Source organism: Aptenodytes forsteri, unplaced genomic scaffold, assembly GCF_000699145.1.
Source record: "Aptenodytes forsteri isolate BGI_AS27 unplaced genomic scaffold, ASM69914v1 Scaffold55, whole genome shotgun sequence".
NCBI lineage: Eukaryota > Metazoa > Chordata > Aves > Sphenisciformes > Spheniscidae > Aptenodytes > Aptenodytes forsteri.
The window spans coordinates 1213691-1236963 of NW_008796063.1; the positions used below are offsets into that span (position 1 = coordinate 1213691).

Below are 23273 nucleotides of genomic sequence, written 5' to 3' on the forward strand. Positions count from 1 at the left end.
TGGTTAAACATTGGAAGAGGCTGCCCAGGGAAGTGGTGGAGTCCCCATCCCTGGAAGTCTTTAAAAGACATGTAGATGCGGCACTTAGGGACACGGTTTAGTGGGCATGGTGGTGTTGGGTTGACGGTTGGACTTGATGATCTTAGAGGTCTTTTCCAACCTTAATGATTCTATGATTCTATGATTCTATGATCTCCTTGATAGCTGAAAGTAGCTGTGTGGCATGGCACAGCAATTGGAAAATAATTTCGAACTGCAACTTTAAACTGTGTCACTCATTGTTTAATTAAACATTAAGATATGTGTGACAGGGCTGGGAGTTAAACTTTGATCTATACTGGGTGTTCTCTGAGGCACTGTGCTGAATTATCTTTTTTGGCTGCTGGTGTTTATGGCCTGGGGAGACTGCAAGGTCATTTTCACTAGTAAACACCTCAAATCTGTAATGTAAAGCCAATGCAGGAGACCTTTGATCGATAGTTAAACTCTAAGTATGAGTCTCTGTAATTTTGCAATAAATCTGTTTATGATATGTTGTTTGTGTACCTAATTATAAACTTGGAACAAAATTCCCTGTTAGCATAATTCCTGTGATGTCAGCAGAGCTTTTCATGCTGGGAATTTAAGCTAGTTGCAAGGTTGGTTTGGTGTAACTGTGAAGATACTAACGACATTTTTTGAAATACAAGTAATTCTGAAATACAACTAAAATGATGGTTTAAAAGCATATGTGGGCAAAGGCATGATTGATATACAACATTGCCACAATATCAGTATGACCCTGCTAGTGTAACTGAGAACAGAATTTTGCACCATAGCAGCATCCCAATTTTCTTTCCTCCTGATGCTCACATTTGAGTTGGAATTTGCCAACAGGTCATTAAACTGAGGGAGATAAAGCATTGGAGCATCCTGCAAAGATAGTATTTTTCAAATGAAGGGCCATACTGGGAATATTGGTTTGGAAGTAAAGGTTTAGCATCTCTGCATACATGTAAAGAAGCAACTTCATCTCGTGGGGGCCAGGCTATCCTGACTGGTGCCTGAGATGGCTCCCACCCCCTCCCAGGGCAGCTTTGGCCACGGCTCAGTGTTATTTGTTGCTCTGGCTCTTAGGATTCCTCTGCAAGGAATAAAACTGCCTTAAAGAAACTGGTGTTTGGTCGGTTGCTTTCGATTTTGCTGCCTCTGAGAATATCTTTTGTTATTTACTTCATTGCTTCACAAAAGCTCTAAAGCAGAGACAGAATTTATCAGTGACACCAAGGAGAAATGGGAAGAAGTGAAGGGAGAGATTATGTGACCCCTTTTAACACAAAGAACTGTAGTATAAGTTAAGAAGATTATTTTATCTTTGGCTCCTCTGACAGGTCCCCTGTTACATAAGTGTTCTGCTTTTTCGAGTTAGGTATTGCCTAAACGTCAGTCACAGCCATTTCCTGAAATAGGAACACCGAGTTTATTTAATTTGGGGAGTTTAAGTATTTTTCATTTCAGAATAATAAATATATAAGATATAGGATCTCTTCTGTGTGAATGCTACATTCTGGGAATATACAGGAGTATGTTTAGATATACTAAAAAATTCTTAGTCATGATTTTAAGAGTAAAGCTTTGATTTTTGTCCTGACATTGCTACGGCAAGCTTTCATATCAAAAGAAACCCACTGGAAATGTTGATTCATTGGGAAAGGGGTGAAATGTCATACTCTTAACTACATCTTTTCATTTTCCAAGCTCCTCCTAGAGAACTGACAGAAGAAGAAAAACAGCAAGTTCTCCATTCAGAAGAATTCCTGATATTTTTTGACCGGACAATACGTGTAATTGAGCGAGCTTTGGCTGAAGATTCAGACATCTTCTTTGACTACAGTGGCAGAGATGTAGAAGAGAAAGATGGGTCAGTTTGGGGTTTGTTAGCTTTTGTAAAATAACCTTTATAAAAAGAATTCCAATGCCAGGAAGCCTTAATTTTAAAACTAAACTGAACATTTTTATAGTTAAGAAAATTTTAAAACCTCGCCGTGAAGGCCTGGGTCACTTTGTTAGTCTAAATTATTTTGTAAAATAGCTTCCTGCTTTATTGCTCTGGGGTTTTTTCTTTGACGTATTATGTAGGTGGTTTAATTTTTTGTTTCATTTTTTGGGATGAAATTTCAAATTCTGAAGAAAAACATTAATAATTGAAATAGATAAATGTGTGTGTACACATGTATATGTAGATGTGCATGTGTACGTTCCAGTGTGCTTGCATCATGATATTTATACAAATTCAAATTGCTGTTGTTTATATTCCACTACTGCCTCAGGTCTGTAATGGATCCCACTGTGCTATGCATTGTGTGGATGAAAATGATGATCTCTCAAAGTGTTTGCAATCTAAACACATAAGATGAGAGGTGACAGGTTGTTGTTGTATTCAGCAATTGATAGGGGAGTAGAAGCAGCAAAACTTCTTAGTACGAGAGGAAGTATTTAGATTTCAACTGCTGCGTATCCATTGAAGCCTCATGGCAAATCAGTAGCTGTGCTGCACTGAAGTTACTTACTGGAGGTTACTCTAGAGCATTGCCCCTGGGACCAGCTAAATGCATCAGTGTGGCAGCAGCTGACCAGCACCGAGCTTCAGCCCATCCTAATGGTACCAGAAGGCATCCGCCGTCTCCATCGCTGGGAAGAGGTGCTGTAACTTTAAGATTTCAGGAATCAAAAATAACAGATTGGGTTATAGCTCGGAGGTGAAGATTCAGAAAAAGGGGAGCTGAATGCCAGGGCCAGGTTCGGTCCTGAGAGACAAAGGTGGCAGAGGTGGCCCAGGGTGACCCAGCAGAGTCAGGAAGGCAGTGGGAAATTAAGAAATGTGGTTTTGTGAAACAGATGTAAAGTTTGTTCCTTGGTGCAGATTTGTTATCAGCAAGACAGTCAGTGAGAGCAGTTAAATCAGGGTGGCAGACTTCCCCAGGCTGGGCAGAGATTTGAGAAGTAGTAGTCAGAAACTTTTGCATTGCTTTTCACAGCATGTGAATGCTGGTACTTCAAAAAGTGTCACTTTGTTTGAATTCACACAGAGACGTTCAAGCAGGAGCCAACCTTTCCTTTAACCGTCAGTTTTATGATGAGCACTGGTCAAAGCATCGTGTCGTCACCTGTATGGATTGGTCTCTTCAGGTAAGATGTGAAGCCGGGAGATATGTTTCCATATCCCTTCCAACTTCTCGCTAAAAAAATACGGCCAGCCTCAGTTTGCCCTTCGTTCTGTAGACTATGATGTCATTTTTTAGCTAACAGCAGGGCCCTGAATGAGCGAATGCATGTTTCTCTGTAAGGAAGAGTGGTAGTGGGCAATAATGAAGCTGTCATTTTTTTGTGTATGTTACTTGGTCTTCAAAACCAGGATGTTGTATTAAAACTATAGGTTAACAAACCTACTAAGATGAAGGAGTCTTTACTTTTCCTCCCCCCTCCACTCCTTCAGCACATGGAAATTTTTTTAGGACAAAAGGTTTAAAACCAATTAAAAATAATTTACTAAATATATAGCAATTGATTTAATAAATAGTTAAACATAATAATAGAAATACAATAATATGTATAATATAAAATAAAATAAAAAATAAGAATAGTGAGGAATAAAATTTATTTTTCTAATACACTAAAACTCAAAATGTGAAAGTATCTGAACAACTTGAAAAGATTGAAAAGAGGTCTTTCAAAAAATGCTGGGTCCCCTCTTCAAGTGATGGAAGAGGAGGCTGCAGCTGGCCAGGGGGCATGCTAAAGCAGCATGCCTGGAATGTATCCAGTTTCTGTGCACTGCAAAGCATTGTCATATTGCAAAATAAAACTGACGATAGAGCTGCTTAAGCTTCCCAAAACCAATACAACCCCATCAGCAAAGCACAGAAACCAGGTTAATTAGTTACTCAGTTGGAGAGCTGGGATTAGCGCACACACACATCACCACAGGTCCTGTCAAATTCATTTGGTCCCAGTTTTGCTCCAGCCACCCTCATCCTCTCTGCTTTGTCCCTGTTAGCTTGTTCCTAGGTTCCAGCCTGGAGCAAAGCAGCTGGTTTCCCTGGGGAGGAAGCCAGGGAGACTCTGCTCCAAGGTCAACAATACAGATAACAACAAAACTGCTCCAGAAGGACAAGGCTTGAAAAATGCGAACACAAGCCAGTCTGCCTAGTTGGCCCCAAACCCAGCCTCAGACGTGCCCTGGTGCATCCAGAGCCCTGGTGCAGCCTGGTGTGGGTAGCAAAGATGCTATAAATGTAGCTCAGCCCAGTGCTAAGAACAAGCCTTGCTTAGCCTGCTCTTAGAAGTAGCTGCTCTTTCTGCACCATGTTAGGTGTTGCACGTGGAGACGCCATGTGTTTAAAGCCAAGTACGTAAATGGTGTGTGTGGGCTGGGGAGAGGCAGTGGATAAGGAGCACAGTGACTCTCGCATCCATCCTTCTCTCCTTCCCCTTGAAATGGCAGCAGGGCTGATTCCATCCCTCCAGGTACTTCTCAGGTAAGGTGGCAGCTGACTGCATAGAGGATGTGGCAGGCAGTAGGGAGGAAAGGAGCTGGAGGGTCTCAATGAGCATCGCCGGTAGGCTGTGGAAGTCTGGCTGTCCGATCGGGTGTCGTGCACACCAGCCAGCTGCAGAGAGGCTTCTGGTAATATCCAGCTCACACCCTGTGTGTGAAATGAAGGATTTATCCCTTTGCTTTCATACAAAATATCAGCTTAACAACAGGTATGCACTGGTGTGACGTGGGTGGCCTTTAAGCACATATGGATTTCCACAGAAATCAAATATAAGCCTGAGGAAACACTTATCTTAGGTTGTTCACTTGTTCAGGGGCTGGAAATTACATGGAATTCTTATCTGATATTTTCCTAACAGGCAGCTCTTACTGTATTCCCAGGGCAGCAAGAAAAAAAGCCGCCTCAGAAGAGCACTGCCAAATGTAATTGCTCAGCCCCTGGGGCTCGAAGGCATGTTCTGCTTCCCACCTCTTTGTTCCAGGGTGGCCCCTCCTGCCTTCCCCTCCGTTAACTCTTCACACTCAGCTCCCTGGCACCCCAGCGGGGGCTTCTCCGCCCCAGCGGCTTCTCCATGCCGGGCGGCTTCTGCACGCCACCCCACACTAGCTTGGAAGGAGAGACTTGCCTCCTCTCTTGCCTGCTTTGAGGTGTATCGTGCTGGAGCCGGACAGAGGTATTTCACCTAACCGCGAGCTCAGCTTCTCACTCATGCTCCAGGACATGGCAGTGTCCAGTATGCCAAAGGATAATTTGAATAATCATGGGAACTGCAGAACACATTGCTCAATTTTCTGTGATAAAACTGTTGCTGCAAAACAGCCTGGAGGCAAATAGAAGCTTAATCAAACAAAGGACCTTGATGCATTGATTAAACAAGTTACTCTGTTCCCAGTGACATGTAAAATACGGTCCCAAACATGTGGGATCATTCATACCATTAAAGCTAACCCACTAGCCCCTTGATTCTTTTGCAGAGCAAAGGGAGAGCGGCTTAGATGCTTCATCAAGGATCTAAGGGAGAGCGGCTTAGATGCTTCATCAAGGATCTAAGGGAAAGGCCCAACAGAGTGAGTGTAAACATAGAGAGTGGGATCACCTTGCTCTGTCCATGAGGAGGTAACTTAGCTCATCTAAAGCCAAGAAAACCACAGTCTCAGGGATACTGTTGTGTCTCTCTTGACTCTCAGGCGGCAGCCTTGAATGCTGTTTCCCACAGCACCATTTCCACGCTATTTTCAGTTGCAGTCACAGGACAGCTGGGCACCTGGTGAGGACCGAAATTCTGTAAATGCAAGTAGATTGAATGAAGTGGCGAGCATGCAATGCCAGCGTGGATTTAGGGTGCTGCACTTAGCTCAGTTTTTTTACGAGTCAAAAAGCCTCATAATGGTGTTGCCCAGCTAGGTATGACCCCAGCGTATGTGTAAACTTGAGACTGTATTTCCAGTCAGATGCATAAATTGTGATTGCAAAACCTACGTATAGACCAGCAAGATTTAAGTCAGTGTTTGTTTATGGCCAGACGTGCTGCCAACCAGAGCATGCTCGCTAAACTTTCAGGAGCATGAACCAACCCCAGAGTGCCTCTAAACTGGTGCTTCAGACCTGGTCACACACCCTAGCTGGCTGCAGTCATGCCGGTGGAAGGGCTTGTTGCTTCTGCCTGCCAAGGTATCTGCCCCTTCATGACTGCAGCTGCTCACGCGAATGGTACCTAACCTGTACAGCCAAAATGAGATGCCCTGGCAAAAGCCTACTGCACACGCTGTTTACTTGGACCTGTGCCAACGTGGGATGAGAAGGTTCAAAGGAGAAGCTGAGCTCGCTGTTCAGAAGTGGTTGTAATCTCTGTCACAGGAGAGAGAGAGAAGAGGGGGGTGAGATGGATGAGAGCAGTGGAGGGCAGGCTGGCACAACTGCATCCAGAGAGGTGGTGTCTCAGGTGTGGGATTAAACCACCCTCATGTCTCCCTCAGTTCTTGAGGAGGGAGAAGAGGTGATTGGTCTGCTGCATGCTCTAAATCTCAGGCAACTGATTTGGGTGCTAAATTGCCTTTAAAAGCTGTGCCAGCAGCCAGGGTCTGCCGGGATGTAGATACAACCCAGTCAGAGCCGCCCCAAAATGGGAAAGAGGCAGCTATGGTGGCCATGTGTCATTGCTGGTTCTCCCACACGTGGGTCCAGGCTCATTTGGAACGATGAGCTTGAATAGAAAAATTGTCAGCTCCATGATGTATTATCCATGGAAGAAGTGGGAACGAATAGCTGCTGATGGCAAAAGTTATAGCTGTGCGCATTATTTCTTCCAAGGGATTTTGAGAGCAGAGAGGTTCAAACCCCAATAATAATGATATAAAGGGTGGTGGGTTTTTTTTCATTTTTAAAATGCCTGGTGTGGACCAAATTCACAGCTCTCAATAGTACTATTGGCAGTTTCGTTGTCCCACTTCCTTTACATCTACCAGCTGTGCTGTTCCCCTATGAAGCGGTGAATGGCTTGGCAGGAATTTACCTGGGAAAGACAAAAAGTGACAATGATTTGCGGAGATCATTGAGAAGTTTTGAGGGAAAGCATTCCTAGTTTACAAGAGGAGGGTGTGGGTTCTGCGGAGCTTGGGCTGCTGGCTCGTTGGTCTGCAGAAGCCACGTGCTTTTCTCTGGACATGCCATAAGGTCCACTACCTTACTTTGACTATTTAGAGGGAAGAACAGAGGCTACCAGAGGTGCCTAGTGTCAAACATGTGAAAGTGGAGAACTGGGTGCTATTGTAAGAAGTATTTGGCAGAAAGTAATTGATGTTTTGTGGGCAAATTGTTACTTCTTGTGGTGTTTTGAAACGATACAAGGTCATCAACAGAATGTGAAAATCTGATTTTTCATATATGATATGTGTGTGTGTGTATGTATATATATAAACAGAGCAAATACATACGTGTATGTTGCATATCTACTTCTATACATCAATGGATAATGGGTGTACAAGAAAATATGGATCTGATTTTAGAGTGCCCATTGCATCAATCTTACTGAGTCAGTGGAATTCGAGGTCACCCTGCGCTTTACAAGATGACCTCAGCATCTTGCAAAATTGAGCTTCTGTAAAGAAAATATTTTGTTTGCTATTTGAATCATCAAGAAGAGCTTTCAAGTTGATTCTATTCATAAGTGAATAGGAAGAGTGCATAATGAAATAGGAAAGAATAGTTTTCAGGGATGCTGAAAAAACTGTGAATTTCAGAATAGAAGCAAGTCAACGCTGTGGTCATCGTGTTTTATTATCAAAATCAACTAAGACAACGGTTTGTCCCTGAAGAAATGGTTAAGCAAATACATTAGAATTACTCAAGCTTTCAGATTTTTCCTCTTCCTTGCTTTGCATTCCCTTTATGAATAACCTGCTAGTTGTCTTTTCTGAGAATTACCTGCAGAAAATAACATTGCCTTTGTGGTGTCTGAGAATAACCGATAGAGAGCAAGGAGCAGGGGCTTTAAGGATGTCAGGGACGAGTAAAATATAAAACCAAAATGAAGCTGAATACTATGATTTGACTTAGTGTGTAATATAATTAAAACCAGATATTGCACATGTAGCGTGAGATTATTTCTGTCTCATCTGATTTTGCATAGTTTCTTCATCATCCATCTTATTTAATTTGCCTTTTCCTTTTCTTTCTAGTACCCTGAGTTGATGGTTGCATCTTATAACAATAATGAAGATGCTCCACATGAGCCTGATGGGGTAGCCTTGGTATGGAACATGAAGTTCAAGAAAACCACACCGGAATATGTTTTCCATTGTCAGGTAAGACTGAGAAAGCCATTAATTTCATGCTAGACAAAACAGAGTTTACTACACAGTGCATCTGCCCACTGTTTATATGAAGAAGTTGAGGTTAAAAATAGACATTTTTGGAAAAAGTACAAGTGGCAGTCCAGTGTTTTTAGAAGGCAACCAGCCTTCTCAAACAATGCTGAACGCCTGTCAGGGCTGCGTGTCATTCTTTGGCTATTTAAAACAGTCCCTAGGAGATTTAGTTTATAAAGCCCCTGCACTTATGAAGTAACTGTGGTGTACCACTTCCTCATCCAGGCAGCAACATATGCTTTCCCACCCACGTTAGCTTCCTCGCATCCTCTGCACTCCAGGCTGCGCACCCTTGCCTTGGTTCTGCTCAATATCGTGTTTTGCCATTAAAATTGGGAAGTATACTTTGCATTTCTGGGCACGCATCTTACCTACAGCTTGATAAAAACGGTCTCGATTACAAGGACTACCCCACCAATTCCTGTTTGACTGTCCTTTAGGCTAGCAAACCAGTGATTCACTTCACTCAGTGCTACTCTATGACCATACTATTTTAGAAGTTTATGAACAATTCAAAAATAGTTGGGTGTTTTGTTTCTATATGTCTGTTTACTCCTCTTTTGCCACTGCTTTTGTGTGTGAAATGGCACAGCCTCATATTGACAGAAATGTTCTGCTCATTGGCTCTATCTCCATCAAACTGTCCAAACTGTGGAACAGGGCTTGGGCCAAATTTCCAACCTCTTCATTAATATCCTTCTGTGGTAATTAAATACAGGACAGTGGTATTCAAAAAGCCATATGGAAAAGTTTCAGCAAGTAAAACTTAACAATCAGAGATTAGTAAAATGCAGATTATTCTGCGGTAAAAATTGCTTCTCTTGGAAGGATATGTATTACCTGGCTAATTGTGTAAGCTAAGTGTCATTTTACATTCAAGGACCAAACATCTTTTTGAACTAAGTTTATGTTTGGACTTGGGTACATTATCAGATGTAACATAGTGGGAGGGAGTTGCTGGAACTGAAGTTACTGCTTCAACCCGATTAAGTAACCTTTAATTCTGGGCATGTTTTTCTAATTTGCTATACTGAAAAAACAACTTCACAAGGAGTCTAGGCCTGCACAGCAAATATGCCATACAGATTTATGTACATATATATGTATGTGTGTGTCTGTATTACCTTTGAAATGAGAACTTGTATTTTTCTGGATATCATATTCGGCAGACTGATGTGTTCTTTCAGACTGCTTAAGATCTTAGCTCAGATCCCATGTTCAAATTCTTCTAAGATGTACGTGCAGCTTAATGTATTAAACAAAATATTCAAGAGAAGAGATTGTCCGTTGCATTTTCAGGAAGAATAATCCTTAAACTAGATTAATTTTGCAAGATAATAAGCAGATTCAGGGTAGCCCTTCTGAGTACACAAAGGGGAGATTGACTACAGACATAACAATGTGCTCCGTTAATTAAAAATTCTACCTAGTTTTAAAAGTAGGTACACTTAAACAGGGGAGGTATGACTCACTAAATTGAAAGCATTGAGACAGACTATAATCTCCGTTAGAAAAACACACATAGGACAAAGTGGTGGCCAGAGATTTGGCCTGGCTGAGCTTCTGTCTAATGCTACCATTAAGTTGAATGTCCCCTTTTTTAGAACTGGAACCTTAAAACCTGTGAATTGAGAGGCACATATGGCAGTGTGCTTTCACATGCATCCTGGATTCATCGTCTTTCAGTTAAATGAAATCAGTTCTTCTGTCCATGAGAAATATTTATTTTCTTGTTCAAACTGTCCACAGATAATTTGCATTATAAGTCCGTTATGAGTTGGAACCATGCTTGAACCGCCATTATGGGGCTTCTGACATGTGGAATATCTTCTGCATCTCAGATCAGATGGGGATACCCACATGAGATTAAATGGGGAAGCGAAAAGCATGAGACTTGGTCTCTTGAACACAGGTTTTGTTCTAACTGACTCAGATGGAAAATAAGAAAAAAAAAATTATCTTAGCTCAGAGTCTGGAATTCAGTTCTGTAGATCATCATGTTATTCTGTTAGTTAGTGGAAACCAACTGTATTATTAGTCAGCCCCATATCATTTATATTACCATTTTGCAAGAGAAACATTCCCTTACTCAGTCCTGATTCAGTCATTTCTCTAGACATTTCTGTCTTCTGTGAGACAGGCCCAATTTTTCTTCCACAATACATGACCTTATAACAGTCCAGCCCAGCAGCTAGAGATGAACGCACACCTTATCATTACACCTAGGTTGCCCAGATATGACAAACACAGTACTTTGAGTGTATTTTCCCAATAGACCTCTATTTTCCTTTCCAAAGACTTTCTATAAAAACGTGGTCTTAATAAATACTATATGGTGCTGCTAATATACTTTCTGCCTTTCAATTTTGGGGCTCACAGAGTGAGATACAAGCACGTAGAAACTCATTTCAGATGTGACTGTCGAGGAACTCATGCAAGCTACTTCTGAGAAGCCAAATCAATAAATAGGTTTATGAAGCCATTTCTGAGGAAATTCTAAGAAATTCCACCTCAGGAATTCTGATAATATCAATAGAAACAGATATGTGAAACGTCTCTGGACAGCTAAAGAGCTGGCTGAACTTCAGCAGGTAAAACTTCCTTCTGCACATTTGGTAAATTCTTGAAGCTAGGAACTGTAATGTTTTTCTGTCTTTCCTGGTATATTATACAGATTTAAGTGAGATGATTACCAAGGAATTTCTTAATTTTCTTTACCTCTTTCTATGACTTCTGGTAATCTTACATAGGATCATTGAAATTGTCATAATCAGAACAACAGGCTTTCCCAGTGCCTTTGCTGAAAGTTGCCAGAACCCCGAGGCTTCAAGTAAAGTTGTCTATCAGCCATGGCAGACAATGATGCAAAAATCTACCAGCGATGATGTTTTTTCCTAATTCCAATCAGCAAAACGTTTGATTTCAGTCCTCAAATGTGAGGGATGATGTATTCTGTAAATGTTTAACTTAGCTGTTGTCACTAATGATCTTACTGTTATGAAATCCTTGCCCAATTTAAAGTCGTATTAGGTTGTTGGCTCATTAATACAGTGTAGGTGGTAGTAAATTTCATAGCTCTACAATACGTTGTGCTACAAATACTGGGTTCAATTTTAGTTAATATGCATTAAGGGAAAAATTACTATCAGCCAAGTGGACTTGTTCACTCATTAATTCATGTGAACTGCCATGCGATCTATCAAATCCTTTCTAAGCAAAACAGTCCTACTGGCTTCTACTCTCTCCTCCTGTGGAATATTTCTTTTCTTTTACTTGTTTTATTTTTGCCCTTCTTTGGGTTTTTATATTTCTACTTTACCCAGTGATGTGCTGACAGTATTTTAGCTGGGACTCCCACAGATTTTTTCCTCTATAGCTCATCATACATCTCTTTACCACAAAGCTAGAAATGGGAAAACAAGGAAGAGTGAGGGATCGGGCAATTTGTTCATTTGTTTTCCTATGCAAGCAAAAAAATGTTCTTTCAGAAGCAAAATCAAAGTGGAAGGGTGATATCATTTGCCAAAGGAATGAATGCTCAATGCTTTCCCTAAGTAGTGAGGAATAAATTGAGCATGCAGTTAATACTGCAGAGTGCAGATTGGGAATGTCCTTGTAGGGAAGAGTCAGGGATGTCCTCTTCCCCCACGCTGGAGCATCACAAACTCTTGGTGTAATCCAGTGCATTCCAAAGGCAAAACCCAAGCCTTTCAGAAGTACTTTATGAGGCCCTGCAGATGAGTCATCCCTGGTTGGGTTGGTTTGGCAGTATCCAGAGAGGGAATGAATTCCAGCAAAGACATGGAAATCACATTGACTCTCCCTCGTTTTGGTGGGAGAATTTTAAGCAGTGTTTCACACTGCTTCTCTCAGCTACTGTTGGTCTGTGTTTAGGTGGGGGTGACAAAAATGAAAATAGTATGGCACAGTTATTGATGATACGACTCAACATGAGCTCAATCCTATATTGATTTATGCAATGCATGGGGCTGGCCTTGTATGTGAACATTCCTGTACTATTGATTGATAGAGTAGCGTCAATGATATTTCTCAGTATTACTCTCTTTCTTAGAAAGTGCTTATATGTCCGTAATGTGTTTTTTCACTGAACAAACAAATAAAAATCTACATTACCCATTAATTATGAGGATTATTTGTAATGCAGTGCCCATTGTTTACGTACTACAGTAAATAGAGCCCTTCACTTACCTCAGTGCATCTAATTCTAAGATATGCATTTCTGACTCCATCCATTCAGTTGAAAAGGGAAAGACCACACCAGGATAAGCAATGAAGAGTGGTCAAACTCTGCCCATGATGTTGTCTCTGTTTCCTGGTGGACTGATCTAAGCTTTCTAAGCCAAAGTGACCTGAAGAAGTATCCAAAACTTTGCACCAACGTATCTGGTCAGCGAGGCAAATGAGAACTCAGACTGTCTTTGCCTTGAAGCGGGTAGTTGAAGTCTGAGCTATTGTACCCTTCCTTTCAGCAGGGCCTGTTAGCACAGGTACAGCACTGCTTTTATACCAGATCTCGTAGCTTTTGGGTTAGAGCTGATCTACAGAGACGGAGATACAAGGGAAAGAAATAATCAGTGGGTCTAGTGGACTTCAGTGGTATTGCAAACCGTTTCCTTTCTTCTGGAACCAAACAGGAGTTATTAAAGTTGGTTGAGGTATCTGGACCTCAGCTTCAAACATCCATCACTTCAAGAGAGGAGGGGTGGGGGGAAGACAGTTAAAGATATTAGTTTCATGGAAATAAACCAAATTGAATGTTACTTTCTGATTTGGAGGACTCTGCATTGTGTTTGGAAAGTTTGATGAATTCTGCTTTCCTACACCCAGTCTAATGATAGGAGCAACAAAAGAATTACTACATTGACTGCATTTTGATTTATTATAGCTTATTTCCTGATCTATTAATTTCCTCTTTCTCAGCTATGTCTTTTCCAAATGTCTCAAAAGGGCAGTGAGAAGTACAAATCTGACACTTAGAAGTAACTCTATTCAGTGTATTTTTAAGGAAGGAGAGCACATGTGAAGTAGCTTTTATTTGAGGAAGCAGTAACCATTTAAGAGTTCTTTCAAGAAGTCAGATTGACTTTTAGCATAATCACAAAAAGATTTCAGCAGTATATCACTTTTAATAGCTGCAGCTATTTCTGTCCTTTTCCTAAAATGCTATGCAGTCAGATTTACTTGGTTGGTTCCATCTCTTTACTAAACTGTCAGTTTTTTGTGGGATATGGGACTTGTGTTTTCTATTTTAATTTCAAGAAAAGCTGTCCATGCTTGGAAAATACTGGTGGATTGGGTACAGAAATCAGCCACTCAGCCACACCACAAAATGTTTCATTCTCCCCTAGCTTTTTTGTAGTGGTTTCTATACACTGTCATTAAGTTATGTGTTTGACCGCTCTTCATTGCTTATCCTGGTGTGGTCTTTCCCTTTTCAACTGAATGGATGGAGTCAGAAATGCATATCTTAGAATTAGATGCACTGAGGTAAGTGAAGGGCTATATTTAGTGGCTGATATTGGCTGGAGTTGCCTTTTTTTTTTTCCTGATTTGGTTCCTTTGTTGTTGTCTGCTCTTTCAAAATCAACATAAATTCCTTCAGATGTGCTTTTTGTGCCAGCAGCCTGCCTTCTAAAGGTGCTGAGCGCCCAAATCCACAAGACTTGTGTGCGGAGCAGGCTGAGGTAACAGCATGAATGACTAATATCCTCCTTTTCCTCTTGTCCTTGAGTTTCCTTCGCTGTGGAAGCTAGACCAGAGCTCAGTCCCAGAACTTTAAAAGAAAAGAAGTGCTACAACAAGTTTAATTGTCAAGAAAGTATGCTTGGAATACTTAAAAAATAAAGAACATTTTCTCTGATAATTATATTGGTGTTGTTCCACAAAGTCTTCCTCACTTTGTTGCTGCTCTCTAAGTTTCAAGTAAGGATTCAGCTCTTCAGAGCCATAAAAGAAATGACAGCCCCTAAACTCCCTCCAACTTTCCCAGAATTTCCTAAGTAAAATCAATCTGAAGAACCAGCAGCATACCCAGTCCCAAAGCTGACTTGTCTAGTTCCTCAGTTTCTAGTGAGAGGGGGCACCTGTGGTCAGTCTTTAAAGTGCTGCAAATCTCAGAGAAGACATGTGGCTCTGAGCTTACTGCAAATTTTCTAAAAAAACTCCCAGCTTTGGAAAAGGCTTTTTCATCAGAAAGTGTCCAGTTCTTAAAATAGAACTGGTTGACAGGAGATAAGTAGGTTTGATGGGTAACCACTGAATTTTGGTGCACGGTGGGAGAACGAGAGACAATGGAAGAAGAGAAGTTCAGACTACGTGGAAGGAAAAGGCTTTTCCCCATGAGGACAGTGAAGCATTGAAGCAGGCTGTCCAGACAGATTGCGCAGTCGCCATCATTGTCTTTTCAAGACAGGCTGGATGAAACCCTGAGCAACCTCGTCTAATCTCACAGCTGGACCTGCTTTGAACAGGAGGTTGGCCTAGACATCTCCTGAGGTCTTTTCCGACCTGAATTGTCCTGTGATCCTATGATCCTGGACATGAATCAGATTCTGCCTGTTTTTGTAGCGATTCTCTGGTAAGTGGACCTCTGAATGTCTGCCTTTGAAGATGCTGGGGCAGCTCCCATACTGGGAATGCTCTAGTACCCAGGGACCCAAATCTGTTGCAGAATTTCTGTAGCACATACCAAAATGTTGTAAAATGAATCAGGGGGGACTTCTTCATAGATATAGAGGTTGTTTTGTTTTCATTTCTGTTTTGTTTCCAGCTATGCATCATTGGTAGGATGATCTTTGTGCAGCTGCGTAGAGCTCTTCTGTGCCTGTTCTCCAGGGCACTTTGTTCCTATTACATTTGTGACTATGTGGTCATTTGCACACTGCAATAATTCATGCAGATGTATAGGTGCACCATTTTGAATTAAAATTTGGGGGAATTCCCAACTGTGCTACTGGGGGAGGAGAACAGTTTCAGCTGTGGCTTGTGATAGAAGGACATATTCATTCTGTTCTTATTTTAAAACTTTTTCCCGCTATCCCGTTGTGTTTGTCCAGGCTGGAACATAGAAATGCAGAGCACAGTTTGTGCTGTGAGAACTTCATTAAACAAGAGCCCATGTCTTGTCTCTTAGGCTTTTGTTTTAGATTCTTCTTCCTGTTTGCAGCTGATAACAGCTGTCTTTTTTTGCTCCTCTTATTGGAGTTTACACCACTTCTGCCTTTGGTGATTAAAAATAATTATCATTTGGCCTAAGATTAGTGCTCCAATACTTGTGGAGAGATTGTGTGTGAGTCAGTAGAAGTTTCACCCACACGTCTGAAGGCTGAATGTGGTATTTGGAAAATGGTTTTTGGTGTCTTAGGTGAGAGGAGAGACCTGCCTGCAGCAGATTTGTAGAGGGGGGCAAAGAGGGCCAATTATACAAGAGGCAGAGTCTCCTGTCTCCTGGATACTACTGAACTCAGAGGTGTCAGTGGGGGAGGACAGAAGAGCACTGAAAATGTGGAAATGAGTATTCTGTCGTGGGTGCTACAGTGTCTTACACAGTCCTGAAATCACCAGTATGAAATGCCCCAGGTGAGTCTCAAGTCCTGCTTTATTGCTGAAATGCCACAGCTGTTCATGTTTCTTACTCAAGAAAGAGTATGCCATGTTTTCCACATAGCCTGTCAGTCCTAAAATCTCCTAAAAATTACATTATTTCCACACAAAAGCAAATCATAATATTTTTCCTAACAGGAGTGGGAGAAGGAAACCTTCTTCCGGGCAAGGTTGAAGAGAAACTAAGCATCGTTATTTAGACTCAAGGGATGTCAGTTGGATCCAGAGTTGTATGCCTTCCCTCGGGCTTACCTGTATCTTTCCTAACCCTTAGCAAAGCTGCTTTTTCCATGATGACTGGGATCTATTGCTCACTTGTGCAGAACCCTGAAGAGCAACACACCCATCAAAGCCAATGTGTACACTATAACAGCAAAATTGTATGCCATATCCCAGCAGTCTGTGAAATGACTGCTAATGCAAAAGGTGGGTGCAGTTCCCCTGTTAGTAATTAACATTCTGAATTACTTGAGGACTGTGTTTATACATACAAAGTCTGCTAGCAACAGAATGCTCCTTTGCTTAGAGCAATGCTTAACATAGATCATCTTCCTCATTTGAAACTGAGATTTCAATTATGAATCAAAGAACTAGGAAGTGACAAATTTGCTTGCCTTGGATAGAAAATTTTAGGTGGTTCCTGCTTCTAAGCCTTTTTTGGAGGAGGTAGATTATCATACGCTTAAATGATATGCTGTCACTACTAGCAATAGCATTGTGCTTTTTGTTGGTGTTAAAATAGTGATTTGCAATGAATCTGTACTTAGAGATGCTGTTTCTCTTCTTCAAGTTCATGTATTCTTCCTTTCAGGCCAAATATAAAGAATATGTTGGCCACTCGATACAGCAGGCATTCTTTTTTTTTTAAAGTTTCTTTGTTTCACTGATAACTTGCATTGTACCTTTCTGAATTACTGGCATCTAATATGCAATATGCAAATAATGCGATTTGGAGAAAACCTAACCTTTGAATTTGCAGAGTTAGACATGCAGTATTTTTAAACTTTAGCTAGCTAAGGAAAAAAAAAAAAAAGATCTCAGTCAAAAACTATCTTTCATAAGAGAAAATTATAGTGATATTGATGGTTTGCCAAAACCTCAAGCAGTGACAAAATCCACAGAGTGTCCTGAAAGAGATGCCTTTGCAAAACCATTCCTTTGCAGATGGCTTAGATTATTGATACTTACAAACACATGACATTATTCGTTCGACTCAGAATTTCGAAAAACTCTGTTCATAAAAAATGCAAATTTGTCACACTATCCCAAAATCACAGAGAAAAAAATCACCAAATCCTGCAATTGTTCCTGAGGGTGTTTTATAGGTTAGTAGTTGTTGATTTGGTTACATTGCAACATGACCTAGTGTAAAATATTTTAAGAAAAAGGGAGGAAGGAAGGGAAAAAAGAGCATAACTTTCCTTTGTTGATGTGAACGTTACATTTTAAAGTTTTTCTTGTATATCTGAAACTCCCAGTGCTAAAAGGGGTTTGGGTGAACAAGAAATGCAGGATCAGATGTGAAATCAATAAGTCACTGGGATCCTTCCACAGAATTTTTTTTGCATAGAGGATATAAAATACCATGCAATTCCCTAGCTACACTGCAAATGATGGATAAACAGCCATAGGCATGACTTTTCTGTTTGGGTTATGTAACTGTTCTCAGTGCAAGCTACTTGCAATGGAGACTACATTTGGTCCAAATTCGAGAAAATTATTTTCACCTCATGATTTTTGTCTCTGTGGGAGCTCTATGTGAGGAGTGAAGCCTCTTTCTGTGTTACCTGGCACAAAATATAAAACAGTTACTCTTCTAAAGTGCTCTAAAAGGCCCCAGAAACCAAGGAATCCATCATTACAGCCTGGGATACAACTGTCCTCTGCCTTAAGTCTAAAATCAACAGTTTTCCGCCCTCTGCCCCCACGGCTGGATGACTGACAAGTACTTCCCTGAAAAGAACTTTTGTATACGGGCAACGTTGATTTAATGATGATTAACGCTCCCTGCTTCCCACAAAGGGAAAGCAGAAGCACGTGCTGACTGGCTGAGATACTGATATTATCCTTGGAAGACGTTTCCCATGTGGAGCAGAGAGTCTTCTGGAAAGCGACAAAAAGGGGAGTCTCTGTCAGCCCGCTTAGAGACTGCCCAGTAATTTTTACTGTACGAGCACTACTCTGCATAATGATATCGTATTTGCTGTCACTATAATGATGATTATAAAAAGTGAGCCTTTGTTAGTAATAAGTGCCCATATGAAGTCATTCGCAGTGTTTTGTGAAAATTTCACGATCCATTACATAATCATAATAACAGAATACGAATGATGACAAATACCATAGATTTAACTTTCACAAAGCAGATCTTTCTCGTGAAATTTTATTAAAACAGGATTGTCTTTATCATGAAAAGTATCAGAGAAGAAAAGTTAAAGTACATTTATTTTAGCGTAAGATGACAAGCAAATGTCCTACGTGCAAGAAGTGATATGCTTTTAAAAACTTGTCATATTGGAGAGATCGAAGTGTTTTCATTATCTCTACAACAAAATGTGCCAGGGTACATTAGGATCTATGATTAATTCATTTTGATTGCTTTTATAACAACGTTTAGTATTTTTGTAGCTAAGATAAATATCAATTCCATTTCAGTTCCATATTGTTCATGAACATACACTGAATCACCAGTCATTTCATGTGGAGAAGAACATGCTTAACATTTGCTATCTCGTGTTTACATCTGTAAATAAATAGACTAAGCTCAATTTGGACTGAGTTAGTAATGTACAGGAGTTGTGCAGAATTGCTGTTTGCCATGAGCTGTCTGGGGTAAATCCATTCTTCCTGGCAGGATAGTGATGCATTGTAAAATGTCCCATCACTGGTGACAGTGGATGACCCAGGTGAGCTGGTTTTGAGCAAGATGTGGTCCTCTGTTACTCCAAGAGTCAGCAAATGTAAGCTGGCATAACTATGCTGATTTATTGTAACTAAGGCTTTGACCCTGAGACTGGAAAAACACTTGTCTCATTCCTTCCTCCTCTCCAAGACTACTCATGGAAAAAAATAGCAGAAACCAAACAGCAGAACCTTGCAGGTGAGGAAAGTGGGATGTGAAATTTCAGGAAACTAAGGTTTGTTTGGAGAAAGGGGGATTAAAAATTGGGTCTATAATGGGAAGTAGTCATGTATTCCTCCGTGGGCTTAGCTGCTCCCTAATGCTCTATGGGTGCAGAGCCAGGCTACTCATATCAGAATTTATACAGTCATTTACTGCAGGAGACACGAACAGTGCAAAGGCAACTCTTGTTCCCACCCTCATTCTTAAATACAGACTTGCCTGTGGTATCTTCTGCGTTTCCACTAGATAGCTGTTTATCTGTGCCTCTCAGTCTCTCAATCCTCATATCTATGTGCAATGTTTAATTAATTTTCAATTATTTCCAATGATGTAGTGACACTACTTATAAATGATACACCAGTGAAAGTGATGGATTTGGGCAAATATAATAGCCTGTCAGTCTTCACTAGAAGCTACAATTAAATCAAAAAGATAAGAAAAGATTACTGTAATTATTTTGACAGTGAACTGATAGAAGTTTGCCCAAGTGACACAGACTACAGAGTGCAAAATGCCAATTGCTTAGAAACAAGTAAAATACGATATACCATTGTTCCTTTGCTCCTGTAGGACTTTCTACAGAAGTCACCTCATAGCCTTAATCTGGAAAATCAAGTGACCTATCTCCAGGATCAGGCAAAGCTCCATTCAGTCAAAGACTTGTAGAGTCCTTGCTAGGTAAAAAGGGGTCCAGTAGGTAGAGATTAGTTCAGTTCTGGGCTCCCCAGTGCAAGAGAGACTTGGACATACTGGAGTGAGTCCAGCAAAGGGCCATCTAAGATGATTTAGGGACTGGATCATCTCTCATACGAGCAGAGGCTAAGAGGGCTGGGACTGCTCAGCCTGGAGAAGACTCAGGGGGATCTTCTCAATGTGTATAAATATCTGATGGGGGAGGAAAGAGGATGGAGCCAGGCTCTTCTCAGTGGCACCCAGTGACAGGACAAGAGGCAATGGGCAAAATTAGAAATACAGGAAATTGCATTTAAACATAAGAAAAAACTCTTCTACTGTGAGGGTGATTGAGCACTGGCACAAGTTGCCCAGAGAGGTCATGGGGTCTCCCTCCATGGAGATACTCAAAACCCAACTGGACCCAGTCCTGAGCAATCTGCTCCAGCTGACCCATCTCTGAGCAATGGGTTAGTCTAGACAATCTCCAGAGGTGCCTTCCAACCTTGGCGATTCAGTGAGTCTGCCTCTGACGCTTCATGCTCCTTTTTCTCTTCCCTGTAATTCTGGGGTTACGCAGAAGCCAGCTGAGCAATGACTGTCTCCAATTCTACAGAGTCTTCCCAGGATGAGCTGAACATGAGGGCCTCCTTCCTTCCTCTCTGAAAGGAGGTCACTGGCTCTCTGAAGTCCTACATCAAGAAAGCCTGTTTAGGAAAGCACTTACCGATTTGCTTGGCTGTGAGCAGGCTCTTGAGTCACTGAAGACATGGGGGACTTAAAAGAATTACCTACAATTAAGTTAATGGACAAACATCCTTCTGAGAAAAGATGGACTTAAGTATATAGATAAGTTCTTTCCTCAGCTGGGGTCTTAAAGTGTTCTTGGTCTGATATGTTCAATCTTCTGACCGTGCCTGGGTTCTCATGGCCTGTGCATTTATTGGTGGGGTTTGGACTGAGTGCCACACTTGAGATTTATCTGCAATTCCCTTATAAGCAGCTGTGACTACTATGCCCAACTTCACAGGCTGAGTTGTAGATAATTGTTCTTGCAGCATCTGTACTGGCTTCTAATTCATGTCTGGCTTCAAGTAGTTTGATTGATTAAACGCGTGGTTTGGCGAACTGCTGCCATAGAAACCACCAAGCTACCACCACAGCTCAGGAACAACTTGTGTTTCTATTCCTGTTCTCCAAGCCTGGAATTTGCTATCTCTGTGTGCTCTGTAAAGCCCAACTCTGATATTTCCAGAACTTGCCATTAAGTGATCATCTGGTTTGCTTTCTCTGTGAGGAGAAGAGTCCAGGACATCAGGATACCAGGCAAGCCTAGCCGATACCTCACTCTCCTGGGGATCTCTTCTGCTTTTGCATAGTGCTAGATGGGGACGACCCTGGATAGAGACTCTTGAGCCTCGCTCCTGAGGCCAGGTTGTGGTTCCAGCAGAAAGCAGACTCTGCCGGGAGAAGAGATGTGCAGCAACAAGACACTTAAGTCCTTAGCCCGGTAGCTGGGGCACTTTGTGAGCATGGGGCTGAGCTGCCAAGACTGTATCTGTATTTTATATTAGATAATATCAGAGAATATGCAGAAGTAATTCAGAAAAAGTGACCAGAACTCCTGGACTTGTCCATCCCAGCCAGGTTCCCTAGGCATTTGCTAGATAAAAGTGGCTTCACCTTCATAGATGCTTCTGCCTGGAGTTGCCTGACTGCAATGCTTAGAGAGGGCTTTGGTTTGTGTGATGTTTTGCATATGTGTTTCTCAAGCCCTATCTTTCATTTTGCAGTGCTTAAAAGATTCCTCCCCCCCCTCAAACCTGTAGGAATGCAGAGATATGATGACGAATAGATTGACCAAAACAGGCTAAACTGAAGTCTTCCTCACTTTTTTACTATGGACTCTAATCTTGTTATCTCTATTCTGCCATCCACACGTGTGGACAATAATGCATGGAGTTGTAAACAGTGCTTTAAGGCTATGCAGATGGAGATGGCTTTTGAAAACTTGTCGTATACTAAATACTCTGCCTCTTTCAGGACATTCTGGCACTGAATGTTGCAATCTCTGCCCTGCTTGCCAAAATGAGTGCTAAAGAGAATGAAAAAGGATTAGGGAAGCATCAGTTTTCATTCTTTATTATATTATCGGCATGTACTTACAGTAGATTTAATATATACACAGCAGACTATGCATAGGGTATAGTTTTCAAGACTTAGTGCATAGCAGTAAGGGTGTTTGTCACAGCAATTGTTGGTGTCTTAGTTAAAGTGTCCCTAAAATTCTGCAAAGACTGCGTTCTTAAGCATATTTCTTTAGTCTGTAGGGAATGGAGAATTAAGCATTTCAATGGAGCTGAAAAGTTGAATGTAAAATCTTTTGTTTCCCTTCAGTTATTGTCCCTTCAGGAATTACTGCAGATAGTTCATTGTAACTTACCTTACTGATTTTCTGAGCCCATATGAAACCCAAACACGACTGAGTTAACGTGCAGATTGTATTACCACTTCCACGAGAGGGTGGTCACACTACAGCAAGATGGAGGTCATGGTTTGGTTGAGGTTCTTTGTTTGGGGTAACTAGCTGTGTTAAACAGCCCTTTAATATTAGAATTCCAGTCCAATAAACCCTTTTCTGACAAAAAAAAAAGAGGGGTGACAATTGCAACCTGACATTACTTACTGTTGAATGGAAACCTGTATACATTCTCCATAGCAAACAGTGCGCAAGCTGAAAATAGAAGACTCGCATCTTGCCCGGAATTAGCAATGAAATACAGTTGGGAATTGATTGTTGCTGAATCTGACCTTTGGCTGCTGGCAGACCAAAACTGTTAAGACATTAATTTATGTTCCAATGATGTTGAGCTAGATTTATAAATGTGGTTATGTGCCTAAAGATGAAGAGAAAGGCAGGCAACAGGATTTGCCAATGCACTTTGCGGCACCTAAATACCTTTGTCCCACCAACCAGCCAGTGTGTGGATGGACACCTTTTGTGTTTGAGATGCTTTTTAAAACAGAAGTCAAAGCAACTAAATGTAAATGTGTGCAGAATGTTAAGGAGGTTTCATCACTAGAAAATTATTCAGGCTGCAATTCACCAAAGATTTTAACTTCTAAAATCTCTTGGAATTTCCCTCTGTATGAAAACAGCAACCACTAGTTAACAGAATCAAAAGTGTCAGTAGAAACACACCAGACAACTGTTTTGTCATGTCCCATGTTGGTGATGACTTATTTCTAGAGGATTTCTGGTAGTTGATAGGAACGTTCTGCCACCAGAGTCGTATTTTCAGAAAGCAAGTGAACACTCTTCAGCGTAAGAACCACTTCTTACCTAATGGCATTTCTGATCTGTGTGCCAAGAAAATTTTTCATGTAATGTTATTATTTGGTCGATCCGAGAGGCCTCAACCAGACTGAGATGCCTTTGAAAGAAATTTG

At 41.1% G+C, this 23273-nt stretch overlaps 1 protein-coding gene across 4 annotated transcripts in view; it reads left to right on the plus strand.

Moving 5' to 3' along the window:
• Nucleotides 1–23273, plus strand: part of DYNC1I1 (dynein cytoplasmic 1 intermediate chain 1) — a 180396-nt gene that overhangs the window by 97294 nt on the left and 59829 nt on the right. For all 4 annotated transcript variants that reach the window (XM_009286345.2, XM_009286344.1, XM_009286346.1 and 1 more), the window contains 3 exons: nucleotides 1738–1900; nucleotides 3069–3168; nucleotides 8216–8341. In XM_009286345.2, coding sequence (XP_009284620.1) covers nucleotides 1738–1900; nucleotides 3069–3168; nucleotides 8216–8341 — 389 coding nt within the window. The remainder of the gene's footprint in view (nucleotides 1–1737; nucleotides 1901–3068; nucleotides 3169–8215; nucleotides 8342–23273) is intronic.